Source organism: Lycium ferocissimum, chromosome 5 (assembly GCF_029784015.1).
Source record: "Lycium ferocissimum isolate CSIRO_LF1 chromosome 5, AGI_CSIRO_Lferr_CH_V1, whole genome shotgun sequence".
Lineage (NCBI taxonomy): Eukaryota > Viridiplantae > Streptophyta > Magnoliopsida > Solanales > Solanaceae > Lycium > Lycium ferocissimum.
In genome coordinates this window covers 57,001,849-57,023,762 of record NC_081346.1, presented here as the reverse complement: position 1 = coordinate 57,023,762, position 21,914 = coordinate 57,001,849, and the positions used below count along the sequence as shown (strand labels likewise).

The window sequence follows — 21,914 nt, the reverse complement described above, 5'->3', positions numbered from 1 at the left end:
ATAACAGATTAAAATACATTGATAAGATAAAAGAATTTACACTAGAATTTTGGTTATTAAATATCTCATCATTTGAACTAAGTAGAAGACTATGAAATTAACTAGAATTTTGTTTATTATAACATTCCTTAATTAATTTAGAACTTAAGATTCAAAGATATTAAGTACCTTAGATAAATCATTGTCTTATTTGAACTAGATAACATAATGGGTAGTTCCCAGGTTATGTGTGAATCATATATATTTGAACTATATAACTTCATACTGTATTTAAACTATTTTTTTACTCAAATATTTTTTCTCTATTCATTGTTCTTTTGTATAATATTTGAAAATTACACTGAATAATTAGAACAATTAACTAAAAAATCATTTGAGAGAGAGAGGTGATTTGCAAGAGTCAATAACACCAATGATGTGCAAACATAAAGATCCAAAAGTGAAAAGTTAAATCAAGAAAAGTTAAATCAATCTTTCTATCCTTTGAAAATAGAATCTTTTAAAGTATGGAATTATGATTATATTTAAATATTTTAAACTTGGCGCAAGAGCTAATATTAAGAATGAATAAACAAAAGTTAAATTATTTTCTTCAATATTGGGAACAAATAATTAAGTCTTTGAATGAACTATTTATCAAAAGAATCCAAGTTAATTCTTTCCTAAATTCATTAGATATAAAGTATTTATTATGTTGACAAAATTTAGGGTACATAAATTCAATTTCATACGAAGAGCATTAACTCAGAAAATATAGCAAATTCGGTTATATTATAATATTAAGAGTCAAATTGGTAAAATTACTAAGGATAAAACAATAGAAAAGCGAAATGTATTCTAGGTAAGTTGTCATTAATTAGTTTTAATTCTTTTGCATTCATTCTAGCAAATGACATGTATTTATATTTTTTATATCTTCGTCGTAAAATTTTAACTAAATAGTAGTTATTTCTAAAATTTATATTGTTTTTTATCAACTTCTTCTGGAGCTAGCTGGCCAACCTTCATTCACAAATCTATAAAAGATCAAAAGATTCAAATTTTCATTTGTGTTATTTCATAAATCCATGAGGAATCATGATAAAAGTAATTTTGTGTTACTTAATTGTTTCAATATTAGATCTATACTAACAATTTTCATAAGATATTCATATAGAATCCTTCAGAAATTATGACAAGACACCTGAAAACTTTTGTGTGGCATGATTCTCCTGAGTTAGGTATATGGATCTACATTCATCATTTTTGGGATAGTATACTTTTTTAAACAATAAATTATTTTATGTAACTCAAACACATTGTTCAATAATGTTTGTGTGATTTAAAAAAATATTTAGATGGGATAACATGTAAAACGTGTACCCAAAAACAAAGATGTTGTGTGTTAGCCTGTTTGGCCGAGTTTATGGGAAGCCAAAAATGCTTTTTTTTCAAATGCTTATTTCATAAATTTTGAGTGTTTTGCTAAAGCTTTTTAAGAGATAAATAAGTGCTTTTTAATAGTTACAGAAACTGTAAAGTAGTTTTTTTTTTTTTTTTTTTTTTCAAAAGCATTTTTGAAATCTTAGCCACACACAAATTACTGCCTCATATTGCCAAAATTGTCTTTTAAATTGATTAACTAAATATAAACTATTACATTCTAAAAATATTTTTTTGAGAAGTACTTAATATAAACAATACTTTAAAAATAAGCAAATTTTGAAGTTTGACCCAACAAATTATATATTACGTACAAGCTGGTCTTGAATGCTTTCGTCGTTCATCGTTTTCCATCAGACACTAAGTCGTTTCAGACGTGCACGGCATTATTTTTATCAAGAAGTTAATTTAAGATGAAATCAAACAAAAGTTTGGCTTCTAATTGATAATGGGGTCCTTCAATTATTCAATATGCTAGAATATATACAAAACAGAGGCTGATGACAATAATTATATTGGTAAAAAAAAAAAAAAAACAATAATCAAAGACAGATCATTATCAATCTTGAATGAGACTAGTCTAGCGCCTAGGAGAGGACATTGGTCAATGTCGAAATTAAAAACAAAGAATAAGATGCAGTATATATTAGTCCTAATACAACAAAGTTTCCTTGTAAGTTTGTCATATCTCATGTATGCTTCTGGATATGATTCATTATCGTATCATATGAGATGATCATTTTGACCAAAATCTATATCATGCTAATGCAAAAATAGATATGTAAATTATGTCATGTTTTGTAACTAAAAAGAGTAAGATCCAAAATGACAACAAATAGGATATTTGAGAGAGATCAGATCCAACTGTTTGGAAAGCAGTCAAGTTATAGAAAATTAGCACAAAAGATTGTCCATTTCTTCAGCTATTGCCTATCGAATTGTATGCGGCGTTGGAGCTATTAAAACGGAATGATACACATTTCTACATTCTAAAACTTTTTAACTCTAAATTTCTCATTTTACTCTTGATGACATCCTCTTATACTCCCTCCGTCTCATTTTATGTGATGTGATTGACTTGGAAAGGAATTTAATATGAAAAGAAAATCACTTTTGAAACTGTGATTTAAAACAAACCATAGATATTTGTGTAACTATAAATCATCTCATTAAAGGTAAATGAAAATTTTTAATTCAAAAATAAAAACGTGTCATTTTTTTAAAAATTGACTAAGAATAAAAAGTGTCACATAAAGAGAAACGGGAGTAACTTTTACTATGACCCGCTTAACGCTGCAAATTTTAACAGTATTTCAATTTTTTTCATCTCAAATGAACCTGGAGCAGAATAGGGAGAAAGCACGAAAAGAAAAGAACAAAAAGAACACCAAAAAAGGGAGGGGTAATATGGTCAAACTGTCAAAACAAAAAAAAAAGAAGGCTGAAAAGAAAGGGGACAAAAAGAGACACTCGGTTCTTCAAAAAGGATTTTCCAAGTACTAATGTTAAATCTTCCGTGAACACCAATCATTTTGTGGCAGTTTACTTTGGAAATTTATCTTGATGTTCCTCAAGCAGTAACTAGCTTTCTCGAAATAGGAGGAATCTTCCTTGTATTTTTCGGACAAGATCAAATGAATAGGTATCATGATCCAAAATTTTAGGCCATTGGCGTCTCAAGAACAACAACTTTAGGAGTACCAAAATTATTAACCGAAAAAGAAAGTATGGATTCAACCATAGCATAAATAGTAAATATCATCGTGAAGCGGAAGAATAGAAAGTAACATAGGTCCGAATGTGAATCCAAACCCGTAATACTATCAAGGAGCCTGTAAGAATATTTAAGTACAATCGTGGTATCCATCTCGAAAACAAGGAAAAACAAACATAAAGAGAAAAATGATGGTTGTCACCACGAACAAGAGTGGTTGGCTCACTCACCCAGCCAAACACCATATTGTCTTGAACCAGATCAGAGAGAACGCGCTGCAGTACTAAAACTAGGAGAAATGTCCTCGTCATCTTACTTCAGAGGGTACTTACACGCAAAGGCGAATTTAGGTATAAATTTTGGGTCAAGTGAACATATGATTACTCGACTAAATTCGATGTATTATGTGTATAATTCTGAAAATATATCTAATATTACTTGAACGAACACATGGTCAAACCAGGCCGAGTGGAGCACTGGTTAGGGATTGAGTTTATTTTCTCAATCTCTCGGGATCGAACCCAAGCTCCTCCATGTTTTATGTTTTTTGTAAAGCAGCCTTTTAACTTTTCTTTTTATTTATATTATTCTAAATCTTTTTTTTTCTATAATTCTAATTACCCAAAAGTAAAAAACGTGTTTCTTTTTTTATATTACATCTAATGACTTTTTTTCCCTTTATTTCTAATTACTCAAGTCCCAAAAGGCAAAAGAAATCAAAAAACCCCATAGCTAATGGTGAACCCATCCTCTTGAAATCCTGGATTCGCCTCTGCTTACACGGCTTGTGAGTAGAGGATGAGTTTGTGCTGCATGTTTTGCGTGATTGTATTTATGTTCAAACTATTTGGATTCACATTCTCGATGCAGAGGATATGTCTATTCTTTGCTCATGATATTCATGGTTGGCCTATTGATAATTTAATGTCCAAATTTAAGGGAGTTACACATGATGATTGGATCTTTAGATACACCTAATTAAAATTTTGGATTTACCGCAATAATACTCTTTTCCAAAATAAGTATTTTTTGATTAACAAAAAGGAAGCAACACTTGTTAGCATGGTTAGAACTTGTGTTACTTCTTGGCTTTCATTGAAGAATATTGGGAAGGTGTCTAACAGCAAGTAGTAGTCTCTTTCGATTGGTCACTTCCTAGCATTCGGTGTGTAGCTTTGAACATAGACGGAGCTCTTTGAAGGAGTATTTTAATGGAGACTTCAGGTAGTGGCTTGGAGGTTTTTCAGTCAAGTACATCATTTAGAGCAAAACTCTGGGGAGTTCTCACTGGCCTTCAAGAAGCCTGGGATTGGGGATGGCGCCGAGTTGCCTTGCAAATTGATGGTGCTAGTGTACTAGTTGATGTCTTTGGAGTCTAGAAGAACTGTGCCTCATCGGAATTGTGGTATTATTCACCTAGGAATTGGGTGGTCTCTATTGCCCACGTTTACAGGGAGGCTAATTCGGTAGGTGATGATTCAGCCAATTTTGGCCTTTAATATGGAATCTCGCTTTGAAAAACATTTACATATGACTTCTATTATTTCTTCGCGTGGTGCAGAAATTGTTGATGGGGTCTCATTCCCTCTGCAATTTCAGACTAGTTTCTTATTGTTTTAGTTATCTTAAAAGAGATATTTAATCAAAAGAAGCTTAGATTCTCTCTATCTTAGGAAATCGTGTTGAGGAAAACAATGAAGATTGGATTGACCAACCTTATTGCAACTTCATAGGAAAAAAGGGAGAAGACGAAGAGAAAAGACAGAAAGGAAAACAAATGTCTACTATTCTTGAAATTCAAAGGCAATTGAAACGAAAAAGAATGCTTAGCTCCGATGATGGATAATTTCAATTCGACCCATTAATACATATAACAAATCTTAAACTACCTCTAAAGCTCAAGAAACTACATTATAAATCCTTTCTACTTGCCGTTAGTTATACGACTTGATAAAGATTAGAGAGAAGGGAAGTTCAATATTAATTTGGATTTAAGAAAAGCCACAAAAAAAGAGGGTAGAACGGTATGTGACTGTAATTTTTTTCTTCAAATTCGGTTTTTTTTTTTTTTTTTTTTTTTTTTGAAGAGAGAATTAAGATTGTGAATAAAAGTCGAGGGTCATCTCTGATAAAATCCTAACTAAGTTATTTGAAATAAGATCTCCATCAAATTACTTGATAAAACAAGAAAGGTAATCTAATTAAGTAAAAATTCATTATATTGACGGGGTATATAATATAAATTCTATGATGCAATATCCGGTTATTCCTTTCCACTTCTTATAGTTAGTTCAAACAATTTTTGGCAATGAACACAATCTATTTCATTATGGAAAATTAAAGAATAAGTAAGATCTTACAATAATAAATGATATAAGATCACGGTCAAAAGTTGCTAAATATTACTTTATGCATCAGAGAATGAAAACTAATTAAATTGTATTTTATTTACATGTTGAATGGTAAATTTACTTTCTTTGACTGCAAATTTGTACACACTTACTGGATGCTTATTTGCGGTGGTAGAGACGTCTCTTCTTTGAAAACTATATTTTATCCTAACATTTTGTTTTCTTTCTAGGAAAAATATTCTTATCATAATTCTAATAAATCCAAACCAGTGTTAGTCTGAGTTCAACTTGCTGAAACTTCATGAAAAGCTAAATATTGTTAAATTATTGATAAGAATGAACTTAATTATCTTCATTATGTTGTAACATAATTATCTTAAAGACTTATTATCTACTACCTCCTACTTTTGTATTTACCGCTTTTGAAAATACTGTATTGGTACTGTGTATCAACATGCAGTTAGTAGTTGTAATAGCTATCCTTAGTATGAACAAAAGTATCTTCTCTACCAAAATAAAAAAATTATCTTCATTAGATTAAAGACAAATATCCAATAGATTACAAAATTACGGCTAATGATCCTTTATATCTCTAAACTAGCAATAGAAGACAAATCTTCTCAAGATTTGCAAATATTTAATATAGCATGATCCAATTATAGGATAGTTTATCAGAAAGGAAGAAAAACATAAAAAGAAGAAGACAAGCAAATGGTCTTAAATTTGTAGGACCTAATCAAGTTATCTTCCGAGTTGTTGGGGTCTCCTGACTGTCTTCTTTGGTAAAAACTTACCCGTACCGGGTGTAGAGTAAATCAATATCCGGCGGCGACATGTCCAATCCCTCTCAGGCATGTGACGATGTTCAAAATCCGATGATAATAATTCTTGTCTTAATAAAATCAGGATCGGCTAGAGGGGGAAGCAACTAAAGCAATTGCTTTAGGCCCCCAAAATTTTTTATTTTATATATTCATTATATATTATAAAAATTATGAATAAAAGAGATTATATTTTATACTTCTTTTCTTGAAATGTGATAGAGGTTATTGAAATAAATAATTTCAATTTTATACTCTTTTCGTCATGACATCTTTTCATATTTGATAAAAATCTAATTTTATAATTTTCGTTCTACCCTTTATGAGATGTTGTAGCCACAAAATTTCTGTGGCGTGTTTTAAACCAGAAATTCTTTGTAAAAAAAAAAAAACTTTTTCTCTTATACTTCGTGTCGAGTTAAACACATTCACATAAATTAGAGAGTAATAAACATTATGCAATATATAAAAGTGAACAAACTCATGACGACATTGAAAATTTTAAGAAGATGAAGTCTCTTATAGAATTGATCATTTCTTATTAATAGTGGATTAAATCTTTTTTTTTTTTACTTCAAAATAGAATTGAATTGTTTTCAATGTATGAAATTATTTGACATCTACTCAGTGATACAAAATTGAAACTATTAGATTATGAGAAGTTATAAAAATATTATTGTAACCATCTATATATGTTTCTTATACAAATATTTATTTAAATTTTAGTGAATAGAGCTACTAAATATTTCTAATAGTGGAAGCTAGCATGTAACTGAGTGAATAATCAAAATAGGTACAAGATGGTTTGTATACCATCTTCACAAAAAAAAAAAAAAAAAAAAAAAAAAAAAAGAGAATAAATATATATAAAATTTTATTAGGTAAATTTAACGCCTCTTATAGAGGTTTGGCTTTAGGGCACGGATTTCGTTAAGCCGCCCCTGAATAAAATCAGTATAATAATAATAATAATTAGATAGTTTAAGAGAGGATGAGTAGACAAGAAACATGTCTTCCAGTGAAATTTTGATGAGGTATCACGTAATCCGAATACGATTCTAAGTGAGATGATCTCGAATTATCCATATAAAAATTGGTCTGATCACTCTCTTCTATATTGTAAGTGCAAGCACTGTTTTGTCATAGTGTTAGAATATAGGGATTTAAAAAGTTAGATAAGAGGGACGACCAATTTGCCCAATAAATATAACTTTTAACAATTCAATTATATAAATAATAATCATTACTACGCCTCAATCCCAAACAAATCGGTTCAGCTATAAAAATCCTCAATGGTCATGTCACTCCATTTAAGTTTTGAAAAAGCAAGACAAATATATGAAGTAAGTTTGCACTGAGCAAGATGAATCAGGATCCTCCACTTTTCATCCAACATCTCAATCCGACCTTTTTTTATCCAAGCAAGTGTTAAACTGGTTAAATTATGACATGTTCATTAAATTAACCAATTTTAGTCACCAACAACCTCTAGCTTCAAGCAAACAATAACAATTATGCATCAATATCAAACCTGTCAACAACTCATTTTAATTTGATTCAATAAGCTCTAAAGGAATTACTTGAAACTCTAGGGACAAAGCCAGATGCCAATCGAAGTGCGCGCAAGACATATCAAGACAAAAGAGGAAAAAAGAAATAATATCTGAAAGTACTATTGTTGTTTAGAAAAATAACAGACCTTTCAAAAATATTTAATGTCAAGAATGATTTGTCCTACAGTAGTGATGCTGAACGAAAAAGAGAGCGAAATCAAGACTATTGCCACTAATCTGGATTTATTCTTGATAATAATATATCAATAGTGACATCATGTCAACATTCAGTAATGATTTCACAACCTTGAAATAAAATAAATCAGCTTGTGAATGAAGCAAAAGCTGTTATTCTGTATTTGTAGTAAATAGTCGAATAACAATATTGAGTCATAATCCATAAACAAACCATATGTTGTTCTTTCAATCTGAAGAAGACTTGTGGTCTATTATCCAAATTGTTATTTAATTACATGCAGGACAAAATTGTGGCAATATGAAAAGTATTGATAATTTCCTATAATGATTACTGATATGACATGAAATTAAAAAAAATCACTTAGAACATTCCAAGAAAAGAAGATGACTCAACATGGAACTTGAAAAGAAAATACTCTGTAGAAACAGTTGGTTAGTCTTTTGTCTTTTTCTTATTGGTTTTTTAAAGAAAAAGATCATTTCTTTGAGAGTTGAACTACATTGATAGTGTAATAAAAAAATTTAGCATTATTAAATCATACGAAAGATAATTACAAAAACTTGTCTGTTGTAAGATTAAACTCTAAAAATAAGATAAATAACCATTATAACGGGGGAAATGGAAGAAAATATCTATGCAGGTGATATCAATTAGTTGGGAATTATGTGCTAGACATATTAGTGAGTTACTTTACGTCATATATTTTCTAGGAGTCTTCTAGTTTTGTATGAGATATAGAAAATATAGAGCACTTCGAGTTTTTGTTTTATTTGTATAGCATCGGTCTAAGATGATGAGCTTACAGGGAGTACATCGCCAGCGAAGATTCGTATAGTCGAACCCCAACTTGCTGGAGATAATTATTGTTATAATAGGTTAAATTAAGATGACAATATAAAAATTCTTTACATTGTCATGTCAGTCTATACACGTTAAATCCGCTCTGTATGTGAAGCTTAACTTTATTGAGATTAATAGTCTTCAAGTTGAAATTTCAAATGTTATGACTACCCTTTTTGAGAATTCTTCTTAAAAAAGAAATTACTTTAAAATTTCCTCCAGGATATTATATATACCAACACCAATCATTCAGATCAAACAGTGAAACACAAACCTACCATAAAAAATAAAAATCTTCTCACCCTGTAACAAAGCATCAAGAAGATGATGCAATCAGAGCTTCTTCACAACTGTTGGTCTTCAATTTACCATCAAACTGAATTTTGTGGCATCCAAATTGATCCTTATGAAAATCAAAAGCATAGTCTTTCTTATTCTTCACTCAACTCCAAGAATCAAGATTCCTTTTCAGATTTCACATCCCTTTTCCCTGATGATGTTCTTACTGATTTTCCCATGGATGATTTGGAGTTTGACGATCTATGCAGATGGTTAAATGATAGTGAAAGTGAAGGAAATGGAAATATGAACATCTCTTCTAAGATGCAAAAAGATGGAGATTTATGGAGTCCTGCACTTTCAGGAGTATCCAGTGAGCCCTCAATTGCAATACCATCAACAAATAGTGCTATACATAATTCTATTTCACTGGTAATTCCAGGAAATAGTAGAGAAATGGATACCGAAATGCGCCTTCATCATTTATTAGCAGCTTATGGAGAGGCCATGGAAAATGATCACAAAGAACTAGCAGAAGTGATCATAAGAAGCATAAAGGGGAAAATAAATCCTTTAGGCGAATCACTGGAACGCATTGCTTCCAATTTGTTCCAGCAAATGAAGGATCAAGGACATTACTTGAAACAAGAATCAAGCAAGATTTTTGAAGCAGCATTCAAGGCCTTCTACCAAATTTTCCCATTAGGGAAATTTGCTCATTTTGCTGCTAACTCAGCAATTATAGAAGCTATGCCAAATGATGCAGAAACCATTCATATAATAGATTTTGACATGGGAGAAGGGATTCAATGGCCTCGGATTATCGAAGCCATAGGACAAAAAAGAAAGGCTTTGAGATTCACATCCATAAAGAAAACAGAAGAAGAATCAACCAGTGATCAGTGGAGATTTGAGGAAACACAAAGAAGACTTCTTGATTATGCAAAGCCTTTTTTCGGTCCAAGATTACAAATTGATGAAATGACAGTTGAAGAATTGGCAAGTGAAATGAGGAGAATTAAGAAAACAGGTAAAGGGAGTAAATGGTTGGTTTTTAACTGTATGTTTAAAATCCCACACATGGGGAAAAGAAGAAGCAGAATCCAAGCCTTGGAGTTTCTAAAACTAGCTAAAGAATTGTTATCAACTCACAAAGGATTTGTCACTTTTGGTGATGGAGAAGCAATGGCCAATAGTCTCAATACTAATACTTTTTCTGCATTCTTTAACAAGAATTTGATATATTACCAATCGATTTTCGAGTCATTGGAGTTGTATTTTCCAGCTCATCTTGCAGAAGCAAGACTCGCCGTGGAATCCCTTTTTCTAGCACCTCAAGTTTGTTCATTTTCTTGGTTACAGAACTGGGAAGAGATGATAAGTGTTTGTGATTCTTTTGGAGAAATTGGGTTGCAAGGCAAGAGAATAAGCAAAGAAAATTTATTACAAGCCAAAGAATTGGTAAATGAAAGAGCAACTCCATTAAAGGTGAGGATTGAAGAACAAAGACAACATGAGATGGTTTTGGAATGGAAAGGGACACCATTGGTGAGAGTATCAACTTGGATGCAATAGCTGAAAACAACATACAGACACCACTACAACTTTTTTCTCACTGTCATTTTATTTTCCATTATTTTACCTGTGTTTTTCCTATGAAGTCCAAAAGTGTATAGGTTAAGAGGCAATACTAATATTAGCCTGTCAGTGTATTTGCATTGTTTATATTTGTTAAAAAAGCAGAGATGTAAATGACAATTATATACCGTTGAGTACTGGACAATGGACATGTCCACATTATTGTGTTTCTTATGAACAATAAACAATCAAGAACGCTAATCAACAAAAAGATTGAAAACGGGATGCTATGTCTTACATACAAAATCACAAGTGATGTAAAGATTTAAATTGCTATCTATTTCTCTCTTTGTTTTATTTTTATTTTTTTTCTCCTCTCATTTTTCTGGTGAGAGGACTTAAGTTGGTACTTTATTCGCTACGGAATTAGCTCTTTTTAAAGTTAGCTTGGAAGGTAGATAAATGAACTTCTTTTTCACTTTTAGACACAGTTAGTACACCTAATGTCCTAGTGTATCTGATACACTTCGTTCTTAGTAGAAAGAATTTAACTTTAATCCTCTCATTTTATCTTCTCATTTTATCTTTAACAAAATGATCTATAACCACATAAACATCTATGAAGTTGTTTTAGATCACAAAATTCAAAATATTTCTTTTTCACTCCGTGTTAAATCAAAGTGCATCACATAAAAATGAGACTAGTAGAGTAATATTATCTTGTTCTTCAGTGAAAATTTTCACTTTAATGGTCAAAACCAATTTAAAGTGATTTTCTTCCATAATTAAGATACCAGCTTCTTCCATAATTAAGATACCAGACGGATAACAAAGGCGCCAAAAAAATCCAGAAAAAGGGGGTTATCAGCATTTGACTATTGGGTGTCATGGATCAGTTAACTTACCGCTCTTCAAATTAGTATTATTTCATCACTTTGCAAAATAAATCCGTACAATTTGTTACACATTTATTTTCAAAATTTTCCATGATTGTAGTACTCCTTTTTCCTTTTTGATCATATCATATAGATCAATAATTCAGCTCAAATCCCACCGAAAAGAACCACTTAACTGTTAGTGTAAATATCACAGCAGCAGCAATTTAGGAATTACGGTACCGAAGCAAATGGATAGTTCAAAACTTCGAATCCACCAACCAACATCAACTATATTTCTTCAAAGATCAAATCCATTTCATCAAATAGTTGAGCAAGAAAATGGAGACGTCACGAATCAGAGTAAGAAGAAGTTCCAACAGTCATCATATTTTTACTACTAAACCAGTAAGAGGTTCTGACTTTGTACGCAGGCTGGCTAGTACAGAAAAGAATATATCTAGCTTTGCCAACAAGAAAGACCAAACATAGCATGACGAAAATAAACTGTAACCTATGATTTCAGGCTATTCTTGTGAGTGGTTACAGGACAGAACAAACAATCTACCTGAAATAAATGGACATTTGAGGGATATCAACATCATTGTCTTCATCATCCTCACAAGCCACTACCACGTCAAAATGTTTCCTGTATGGAGGCAAATCTGCCTTGGCCACTTCCTTAGAAAGATCAACCATTTTCCGATCCATCCGCTCTTTATGCTTAGGAAACATGCTGTTATAAAGTAAGCAGCTCCCATACGAGATGCTATAAGCGTTCAGACCTTTGTTTGAAAGCCACTGAAGAAGCTCCCTCAAAGTTGGATTGTCTTTCAAAATCCACCTATCCCACACAGTCCAGTTCATGTCCTGATGCTTGATCACCTTTGGTGGAACTGGTTCAGCCATGGAAAATAACGGAAGAGCCAAGTTGGCGAAAGTGTTGCGATAGTCCTCCACCTTATGACCTCCATCCAAAACCTTATAAAGCTCTAGACAAACAAGACCAGTGGCCATAGCAGTAGAAGTAGCAATTGCTGGAATGATCCTCCCTGCTATGAATTTGGCCTTCAGTTTATCCACTTCAGGGATGCTATAGTTTCTCGCCCTCATGTTTGCAAGTCCAGCAATAAAGTCCATATGATAGTTGGTGTCATCGTCCTGTAATTCAGACAAAGTTAGTTGAGAGAGCAGGTTGAAGAAATAAACACATCATAAATTGAACAACTACCCCGGAATAGAAGTTTCATTATCTTCCTCATAAATGCTTGTTAAAACATCATGTGGTTCTTCAAGTTCAGTACAAGTCCGTATATACATGTCAGATCCTTCTCTTTTCTTCCTCCCAGAAAACACATTTATGAAAACAAATGATCGCTTTTAAAAGATGCCTTAAACATCTGCAACATGCACACGAGAGAGAGAGAGAGAGAGAGAGAGAGTACCTTTTCAAATTGAATGGGGTTCATCTTGTAACCTGAAGGTAAATTCTGACGACACATTTCCAACTTCATCACCAACTCGTTGATGACTACAGCATCATCTATGGATGAAGCCGAGATGCTGGTTGCTTTCTCATCTGTCACAATTTTCACATCTTTCTTTGGCTGGAAATCCGGGACAATCACTTTATCAACAGCTTCAGCTAACTTTTGAGGAGACTTAACCCAATCTGGAATGGGGATGCCAAATGTTTCTGCTCGTAACATAGAGGCTGCCAGGAGAAATTGAAGGTTACTGGCATCGTCAACAGAAAATTGCAATGGCCGAGGGAAACGCTTTGGTGCTGACCAAAATGGAGCACCACTACTAGTAGTAGCATCCTCAGGGAAAGTATATGTCAACTGCTTCACACGGTCTGCAAAGTAATCTTCAAACCTGGTTACAAAGAAAAGCAAATGGTTAGAAGCATACTCAAAAGGGTAGACATTTAGTTGGTTTTTAGATGGTTGTACCTCAGGCGAGCCCAAGTTATGCAGTCTTGAAATGTATCACATCTCTCCTTATCGAGGCATTCAAGAACACGATCCAAAGTGTCCCTGGCCTGTGCATCACCAGCCTTTTGCATAGCAGATATGTAGTCGCTAGGATTGATCAGATAAGCATTAACTTCAGTTGGCGTCTTCTCAAGCAAACCCTCAAATTCTGACCGCGCCCATGTTAAGCAATGGTCGATGTTGTGTGGGAAAGAGTGAACTGTACACATAGGTGCTTGTTTTTCTGGTGGATCCCTTGACGCACCATAATTCTCTGTAAGGTGAGGAATTACCATCTGAGTGTTGCACTTGGCACCCAGGGTTCCAGACTCCAATAACGGTTTTTGAAAATACAAACATCTCTGATCAATGTAAAGCCTGGCATTCACGTTATCTAGTGCATTGACCACAACACTCAAATTCTCCCAGAATGTATCATCAAATACACTTTCTGTTTCAGGGCTTGCACGGTTTTGCAGTGCTTCAATGTGAATGCGAGGATTGATCAAAGAAGCAGCGGCAGCAGCAACAGTAGACTTGGCTTGACCAATGTTCCAGTCACGGAAGAGGAATTGCCTGCTAAGATTGCTCTTCTCAATGACATCATCATCTGTAATTGTTAGCTTTCCTTTATCACCACAACAAACCCCCATGAGAGCTAAATTCTTCAAGAACTCACACCCAAGCGCCCCAGACCCAACAACAAAAGTTTGTGCCTCTTCCAGCTTCTTCTGTAGCTTGTTTCCAAAAACTGAGATTTGAGCATCATAACGACTATTCAAGGGCTTCAAATCATTTGGATCCAAGGGTTCGGTTGGAAGAGATTCAACAGAGTCAAAGTAGAAAAACTGTAACAAAAGAAAATGAAAAGAAGTGCTTCAGTGACGGAACATTCCAAGTCTATTAACAAGCTAGAATAAATTACAACTAATTTAATCGAAAAATCAAGTAACAGTTACCACAGTGCCAAAGATACATAGAATACCTATATAGACAGACGAGAAGATACAAACATGACACCTCATGCTCACAGCATCATGCTTCAGATGAAATATAATGTTCAGATAGAGTGTCCTTGCACTCCGTTCTAATTGGTGTTAAAAATCTGGAAACAAGTCCCATATGATCTACTATGAACTTGTTCAAACAAGGCAGCAACAAGTTAAACAGATAACCCTGACTAAAAACTGCATGCAATTTAAGAGTTCTTCTGACGCAGGTATAAGAATTCATTTACTGACCTGGTAAAGTGGATGGAACTTCCCAGAGCAAGCCTTCACAACTTCTTGCCCAACAATACCACCAAACATAGCCGCCATTGGGTTTAGCACAGCCCTTGCACCAAATGTGAAGTTCCGAATAAGTTTCTGGTCAATCTCCTCGAGTTTTCCATCAGAGAGACAATTGTTCAGGTCAGTCACAAATGATATTAGCCTCTGAGCATCTTCCTCAGATCCAGCAACAGGGAAACGCCCTGATACAGACAAAAATCTATCTAGTGCCTGAAAGGCCAAGTGTAAAATAGGTGGCCGGTCAAACTTGGAGAAGTCACTCAGAAGAAAATCACCAGGATCCTTAATTGCTTCTCGCAGTGGCTTGAATTTTAACACTTTAGGTTCCTTGACCTGAGTGACAATACCCCCTCTTTCATATGCTGCATAGTTTGTGGTGTCCTCTTCAATAGTAAATGAATATGGCCTTGCACTTTTTATTTTTCTAGGCTTCCCATCATTCAGCTCTGTCATACCCCTCACTTCAGAAAATATAACCAAGTCCCCGTCCTGAAACTCAAGCCTCTCATCATCAATACATGCCACAAGAGCAGGGTTGTCATTGCTTATAGACGCAATGATTCCTGTGTGGGGATCCTCACCATCAACATCAGCAACTGTAAATTCAGGGCCAAAGTCACAAAACACACTACCAAAAAGGCCTCGAACTTCAGCTTTGATGAAAGCAATTGGAGGCTGGTGCTTATGACAGTAATCATCAAATTCAACAGCCTTCTCTAAGCTGATATCTGTAAAAACAACGGCCTGCAGATAAAGTATAGCGCATTAAGGATGTTATTGCCCCCACAACCATGTCAGGATGTTAGTAACATAATTTTCATATCACTAACACCAATTGCTAGCATTGAACCAAATGCTTCACCGCCAAAACAGTAGGACACTCAAATAAATTGCCATTGACATAGTTAAGATAATTCATCCTTGAGAAGTCTTAATGACTGTCACTTTCCACAATAAATGTGAACACAGGTCGCTTGTGTTCTATGAAAACGTAATCATTATCAGTGTATCGTGGAAAGCAACTACAATTCTATTTAACTAGTATTTTATTTTATTTAAATTAGATCTCAGTTTGGCTGGTATTTGGCCATTTCCTTTTTGCATTATAGTAGCAATTTTTACAAATTTAGGAGCTTTTTTTAGATAGCTAAAATTTTCCAAGAGCTTTAACCTTGACAAATCAAATAAATTGGAGATGTTCTTTTTACACAGGGAAATAAATTAGAGACATACGCAGTTAATCAGAACATAGGCCATTTCTGTTCTGGGAAATGTTTCTGAGTAAGGTAGCAGTAATTTATGTTCTGGAAAATTTCAAAATGATCACTTTCGAATGGAAAATCTCATCGACTGTCACTTTCCATAATTAATTCGAACAAAGGTCGTTTCCTTTCTTATAAAATGTTAACCATTATCACTATTACAGGGAAAGCAACCACAACTTCGTTTAACTATGCTTATATTTAAATTAGATATCGGTTTGATTAGACTTGTATGTCAATATAGCGGTAAGCACGAGATCTGGAGCTCCTATCTTGTCCTAACCGAATAGAGCCGAATCGATTTAGACAATTTTTATTGGCAACCCCAACTAGTTTGGGACCGACTTAAAACTACTGTATCAACAGTTGTACAATCAGTAAGTCATTGAGACACAAAATATATGCATAATTGTTCAAATCAATAACACCAGGCACATGTCTACTTGCCTGAAAATTGGAAAGTTGTTCTGTAGTCAACGCATTCGTCAACGTAGAGATAATGACAGCATTGTTTAGCTCTTGCAATTTCTGGATGGAAGCAAGTGCCCTATTCTTCCCAACATCCTCCTCTGTGAAGATAAAATTGCTAGATAGATCCCACAATTCCACATTTCCTTCATCGTGCAAAGTAACGGACTTCACACCCGCAAGAATAAGGTTCTTGGCTGCAATAAGGAAGCACAATTCTGTTATATCACAGATTTTTAACAGGAATTGTTCAGAATTGTTGTCACATTCAGCACTCGGACGACTCTCAATCAAATATTCCTCTTGTTATCAGTTATCACTATCTCGAAAATGAACAAAAGGTCACTGAAAGAGCACATACAAAACATATATAATCAATCAACTAAGCATCATTATCCGTTCTACTGTAAGCATCATTATCCGTTCTACTGTATTCAGGCCCATTTCAATCCAATGCTAAATTATTTGAAAAAAAAAACTACTATTAGATAAACAAAAAAAGATACAGGGAAAGAACAGTCACTATTAATCTCTCTGGAACATTATATTTAAAAAGATCACCAAGAATGCGCACCAATTTAATGCAATAAGGAAACACGATTCTGTTATATCAGATTTTAAGAGAAAGTGTTCTTTGCTGCAATAAGGAAATACGATTCAGCACATTGATGACTCGCAATCAAGTATTCCTCTTATTATCAGTTATCACTATCTCGAAAATCTACAAAACTAGGTCACCATAAGAGCACATGCAAAACATACATTATCATTCGATTAGGCATCATTATCCATTCTACTGTATTAAGGCCTATTTCATTCTAATGCTAAATTATTTGTAAAAAGTAAAAACCCTACTACTGATTAGATAAACAAAAATAAAATACATGAAAAGAGCCATCACCAATACACTCTCTGAAATATTATTTTGGGAAACTTACATAAATGTACCCTTCAGCCATCTAGTTTACCAAACATGACCGAAGTATACAATACCTATACACTTCAGTTGTATCGTTAGTGTATAGATATGTTCATAATATGTATAGTTTTTTGATAAGTATGTATAGGTATGTATAGTATATGTATATTTAGTATAAACTATACACTACCTATACACTGTGTACATATTTTGTAAACTAGATAACCAAATGGTATTTGGCTATAATATTCCCAATGCACTGCGCAAAATTGGAAATGAAAACTTTACAAAGAAGAAAGTAAATCATACTTCATTATAATCTCCTTTGACGCCAATTTCGAGCTTACAATCCCAGGACAGTAAATATCAAGAGGAAAAAGGAAACACAATACTTTTATATCAGAGACTTCAACAGAAAGTGTTCAATATTGGTGTCCTATTCAGCACATTGAGGACTCGCAATCAAGTATTCCCCTTGTTATCAGTTATCACTATCTCGAAAATCTACAAAACTAGGTCACTGAAAGAGCACATACATTATCAATCAACTAGGCATCATTATCCATTCTACTGCATTCAGTCAATGCTAAATTTCAAAAAAAAAAAAAAAACTACTATTATATAAACAAAATATTACAGGAAAAAACAATCACTATTAATCTCTATGGAACATTATAATTTAAAAAAAAAAAAGGCAAATGCAGAACATACATTATCAATCAACTAGGCGTTATTATCCATTCTACTGTATCCCGGCCTATTTCCAGTATTAGCTAAACAAAATAAAATACATGAAAAGAACCATCACCAATAAACTTTCTGGAACATTATAATTTTAAAAAAAAAATTGCAAATGCAGAACATACCAATTCTACTGTATCCCGGCCTATTTCATTCCAATGCTAAATTATTTGTAAGAAAACACAGTATTAGCTAAACAAAATAAAATACATGAAAAGAACCATCACCAATAAACTTTCTGGAACATTATTTTGGGAAACTTACATAAACATACCCTTCGGCCATCTAGTCTATCAAATATGGCCGAAGAAATAAAATACATGAAAAGAACCATCACCAATAAACTTTCTGGAACATTATTTTGGGAAACTTACATAAACATACCCTTCGGCCATCTGGTCTATCAAATATGGCAGAAGTATACACTTCCTATACACTTTGATTGTATAGGTATGCATAGTACATGTATATTTAGTATAAACTATACACTACCTATACACTGTGTACATATTTTGTAAACTAGATAGAACGAATAGTATTTGGCTGTAATTTTCTCAATGCACACCAATTTCATGCGTGAAAATTGGAAATGAAAACTTCACAAAGAAGAAAATGAATCATACATCAGTATGTTCTCCTTCGATGCCAGATTTCAAGCTTAGAATTCCAGCACAGTCAATATCATGAGGAATAAATACAGAAAAAACAAGAAATACATACCGATTATTTGTAAAAAAAAAAATACAATTAGATAAACAAAAATAAAATACAGGAAAAGAATCATCACTAATAATTACTGGAACATTATATTTAAGAGAATGCACACCAATTTCATGCGCGAAAATTGGAAATGAAAACTTAACAAAGAAGAAAATAAATCATACTTAGTATATTCTTCTTTGATGCCAGATCTCAAGCTTGCAAAACATAAATTATCAATAAACTAGGCATCATTATCCATTCTACGATACTTAGGCCTGTTTCATTCCAATTATTTATAAGAAAAACTATGTATTCTAAACAAAAACAAAATACAGGGAAAAAAAACGATCACAAAATAATCTATCCGGAACATATATTTATAATGATTATCAATAACCAGCACCAATTTCATGCGTGAAAACTAGAAATGAAAACTTCACAAAGAAGAAATTAAATCATACTTAATCTCCTATGATGTCAGATTTCAAGCTTACAATTCCAGCACAGTAAAAAGCAAGAGGAATAAACGCAATAAATACAACCAAAAAAAGGTTACTTTAATTAATAGTAAATTTACTATAACTTCATCAGGTCATTAAAAGTAAAACACAGTAAAATGAGTCACAGAAAAATATACCGATTTTAGCGCCAAGGCCTTGCAAGCCAGAGACGAGAACATTAGATGCAAAAAGTCAAAAACAACTAAGCATATTCAGGCCTATTTCATTCCAATGCTACATTATTTGTAAAAAAAACTACTACTCTGTATTAGATAAACAAAAACAAAATACAGGAAAAGAATCATCACTAATAATCTCTCTGGAACATATATTTAAAAAAAAATCATCAATAATGTGCGTGAAACTTAGAAATGAAAACTTCTCAAAGAAGAAAAACATATCATACTTCAATATATTCTCCTTTTTGATGCCAGATTTCGAGCTTACAATCCCAGCACAGTCAATAGCATCAGGAATAAATACAGAAAAAAACATGAAAAATATACCGATTATTTGTAAAAGAAAAAAACTATAATTAGATAAACAAAAATAAAATACAGGAATAGAATCATCACTAATAATCTCTCTGGAACATTATATTTAGGAAAATGCACACCAATTTCATGTGCAAAATTGGAAATGAAAAATTAACAAAGAAGGAAAAAAATCATACTTCAGTATATTCTTCTTTGATGCCAGATTTCAAGCTTGCAAAACATAAATTATCAATCAACTATGCATCATTATCCATTCTACGATACTCAGGCCTATTTCATTCCAATGCTAAATTAATTGTAAGAAATACAGGAAAAAACACAATCACGAAATAATCTATCCGGAACATATATTTATAATGATTATCAGTAATGTGCACAAATTGCATGCGTGAAAACTAGAAATGAAAACTTCACAAAGAAGAAAACACATCATACGTCATTATAATAGTGTATAAAAGGTGTTTATACACAAATATGGGCTAAATCATGTAACAAACTCACAATATAGGCTACGTAGTGTAAATATTTTCAAACATAGACATAGAGCGTAATTTTCCCGAACATAAATCATTACTTCAGTATATTCTCCTTCAATGCCAGATTTCAAGCTTACAATTCCAGCACAGTAAATAGCAAATGAATAAATAAAAAAAGGTATACCGATTTCAGCGCCAAGTCCTTGTAAGCCAGAAAGGAGAACATTAGAAGCAAAAAGCCTACGCATAGTTTCACGTCCATAAACGGCGAGTTGACGGCTATGAAGATCCTCATCTATATCACCAGACGACATCGGTGATTTGCCGTTAGTCGCCGCAGCGGCGTTACCGTTAACTCCCATAGTAACCGTGGATGACGAATCACCAGTAACGGCGTCGGACTTGTGTTTCTTCGTCGTTAAAGGATCCACTGAAACAGCGTCGTCAGATGACCTCTTCACAGGAAGCATAAAGTCCTGTGAACTGTTCCATTTTTCAATCATAATTAAATCAACACAAAAAATAAAAATATATATCAAAATAAATTAGAAAAAGTTATGTAAATTGAGAGACATGGATGTGAGAAGGGTACTGTACCAGAAATGTGAGAATATGAAGGGAGTGAGATGTGCGTGATGATGATTAGGGTTTGTGTGTCGTTTGATGTGAGCTTAGAGAGAGAGTAGAGGTCTGCTTTTTGTCTGTGGGTTTCGTATTGAACGATAATGGGAAAATGAAAGAAGATTCTTTTGGGTGGGCCGAAATGGGATATGGTAAGTATCTGAATTCCTTTTGGGCTTTTTGGATCTTTATAGAGAACGGGTGGGTTTCCGAAAGAATTGGGTAATTTGATGATGAGCTTGCCCTCCGTCAAAATTAAGGGCAAATTTGTGTAACGGGAAAGGGATATATTTGGATCGAAACTCAAACGAAGGGTTTATTTATACTAGTTTTTATAATACATGGGTATATATTGACCCCTTTACGAATTGACACCACATGGTTGTTCGACTGAGTGCCAGGAAATTATATCTAATGGTTTTGAAGATGGGCAGTCTTGAACTTTTGATCCCCACTTGTTCTATGGGAAAATCTTCAAGGTCAAAAGCCAAAATTTGTTGAACTTAAAGTTTTGTTCATAAGGCAAGCGAGATCAAAAGTTCAAGACCACCCACTTTCGGCACTATCCTTGTAAATCAATGGCACAAAAATAGTTGAACTGCCGACTTATTGCCCGTCTTAGTTAATTGTTTACATTATAGCCAAAACGGGTTTTCTGCCATCAAACCATCTTCTTCCTCAGCCATTTGTTTCACATTGTTAACCATCATCCTGACTCAACGTAACTTCTTTTTTTCGTTAGAAAATTTCTTCTTTAATTTTCTCTGCATGCCAGTGTCAACCACCACCGGTACCTCTTTTTTCACTCCACTACTTCCACTATTCAAT

At 33.3% G+C, this 21,914-nt stretch overlaps 2 protein-coding genes across 2 annotated transcripts; one reads left to right on the top strand and one right to left on the bottom strand.

Annotated features, from left to right (window-relative positions):
* Positions 1 to 9,092: 9,092 nt before the first annotated feature.
* On the top strand, positions 9,093 to 10,986 carry LOC132056928 (protein NODULATION SIGNALING PATHWAY 2-like). The gene has a single exon (XM_059449341.1). It carries the CDS (start codon positions 9,225 to 9,227, stop codon positions 10,752 to 10,754), a length of 1,530 nt encoding a protein of 509 aa, XP_059305324.1. The 5' UTR covers positions 9,093 to 9,224; the 3' UTR covers positions 10,755 to 10,986.
* Positions 10,987 to 11,996: 1,010 nt separating this feature from the next.
* Positions 11,997 to 21,225, bottom strand: LOC132056927 (ubiquitin-activating enzyme E1 1-like). Its single transcript, XM_059449339.1, is given in 9 exon segments — positions 11,997 to 12,793; positions 13,078 to 13,510; positions 13,588 to 14,456; positions 14,850 to 15,644; positions 16,610 to 16,692; positions 16,695 to 16,773; positions 16,775 to 16,827; positions 20,650 to 20,948; positions 21,063 to 21,225. Coding segments are annotated over 8 exon segments (3,195 nt in total). The 5' UTR covers positions 20,936 to 20,948; positions 21,063 to 21,225; the 3' UTR covers positions 11,997 to 12,196.
* Between the last annotated feature and the right edge of the window lie 689 nt (positions 21,226 to 21,914).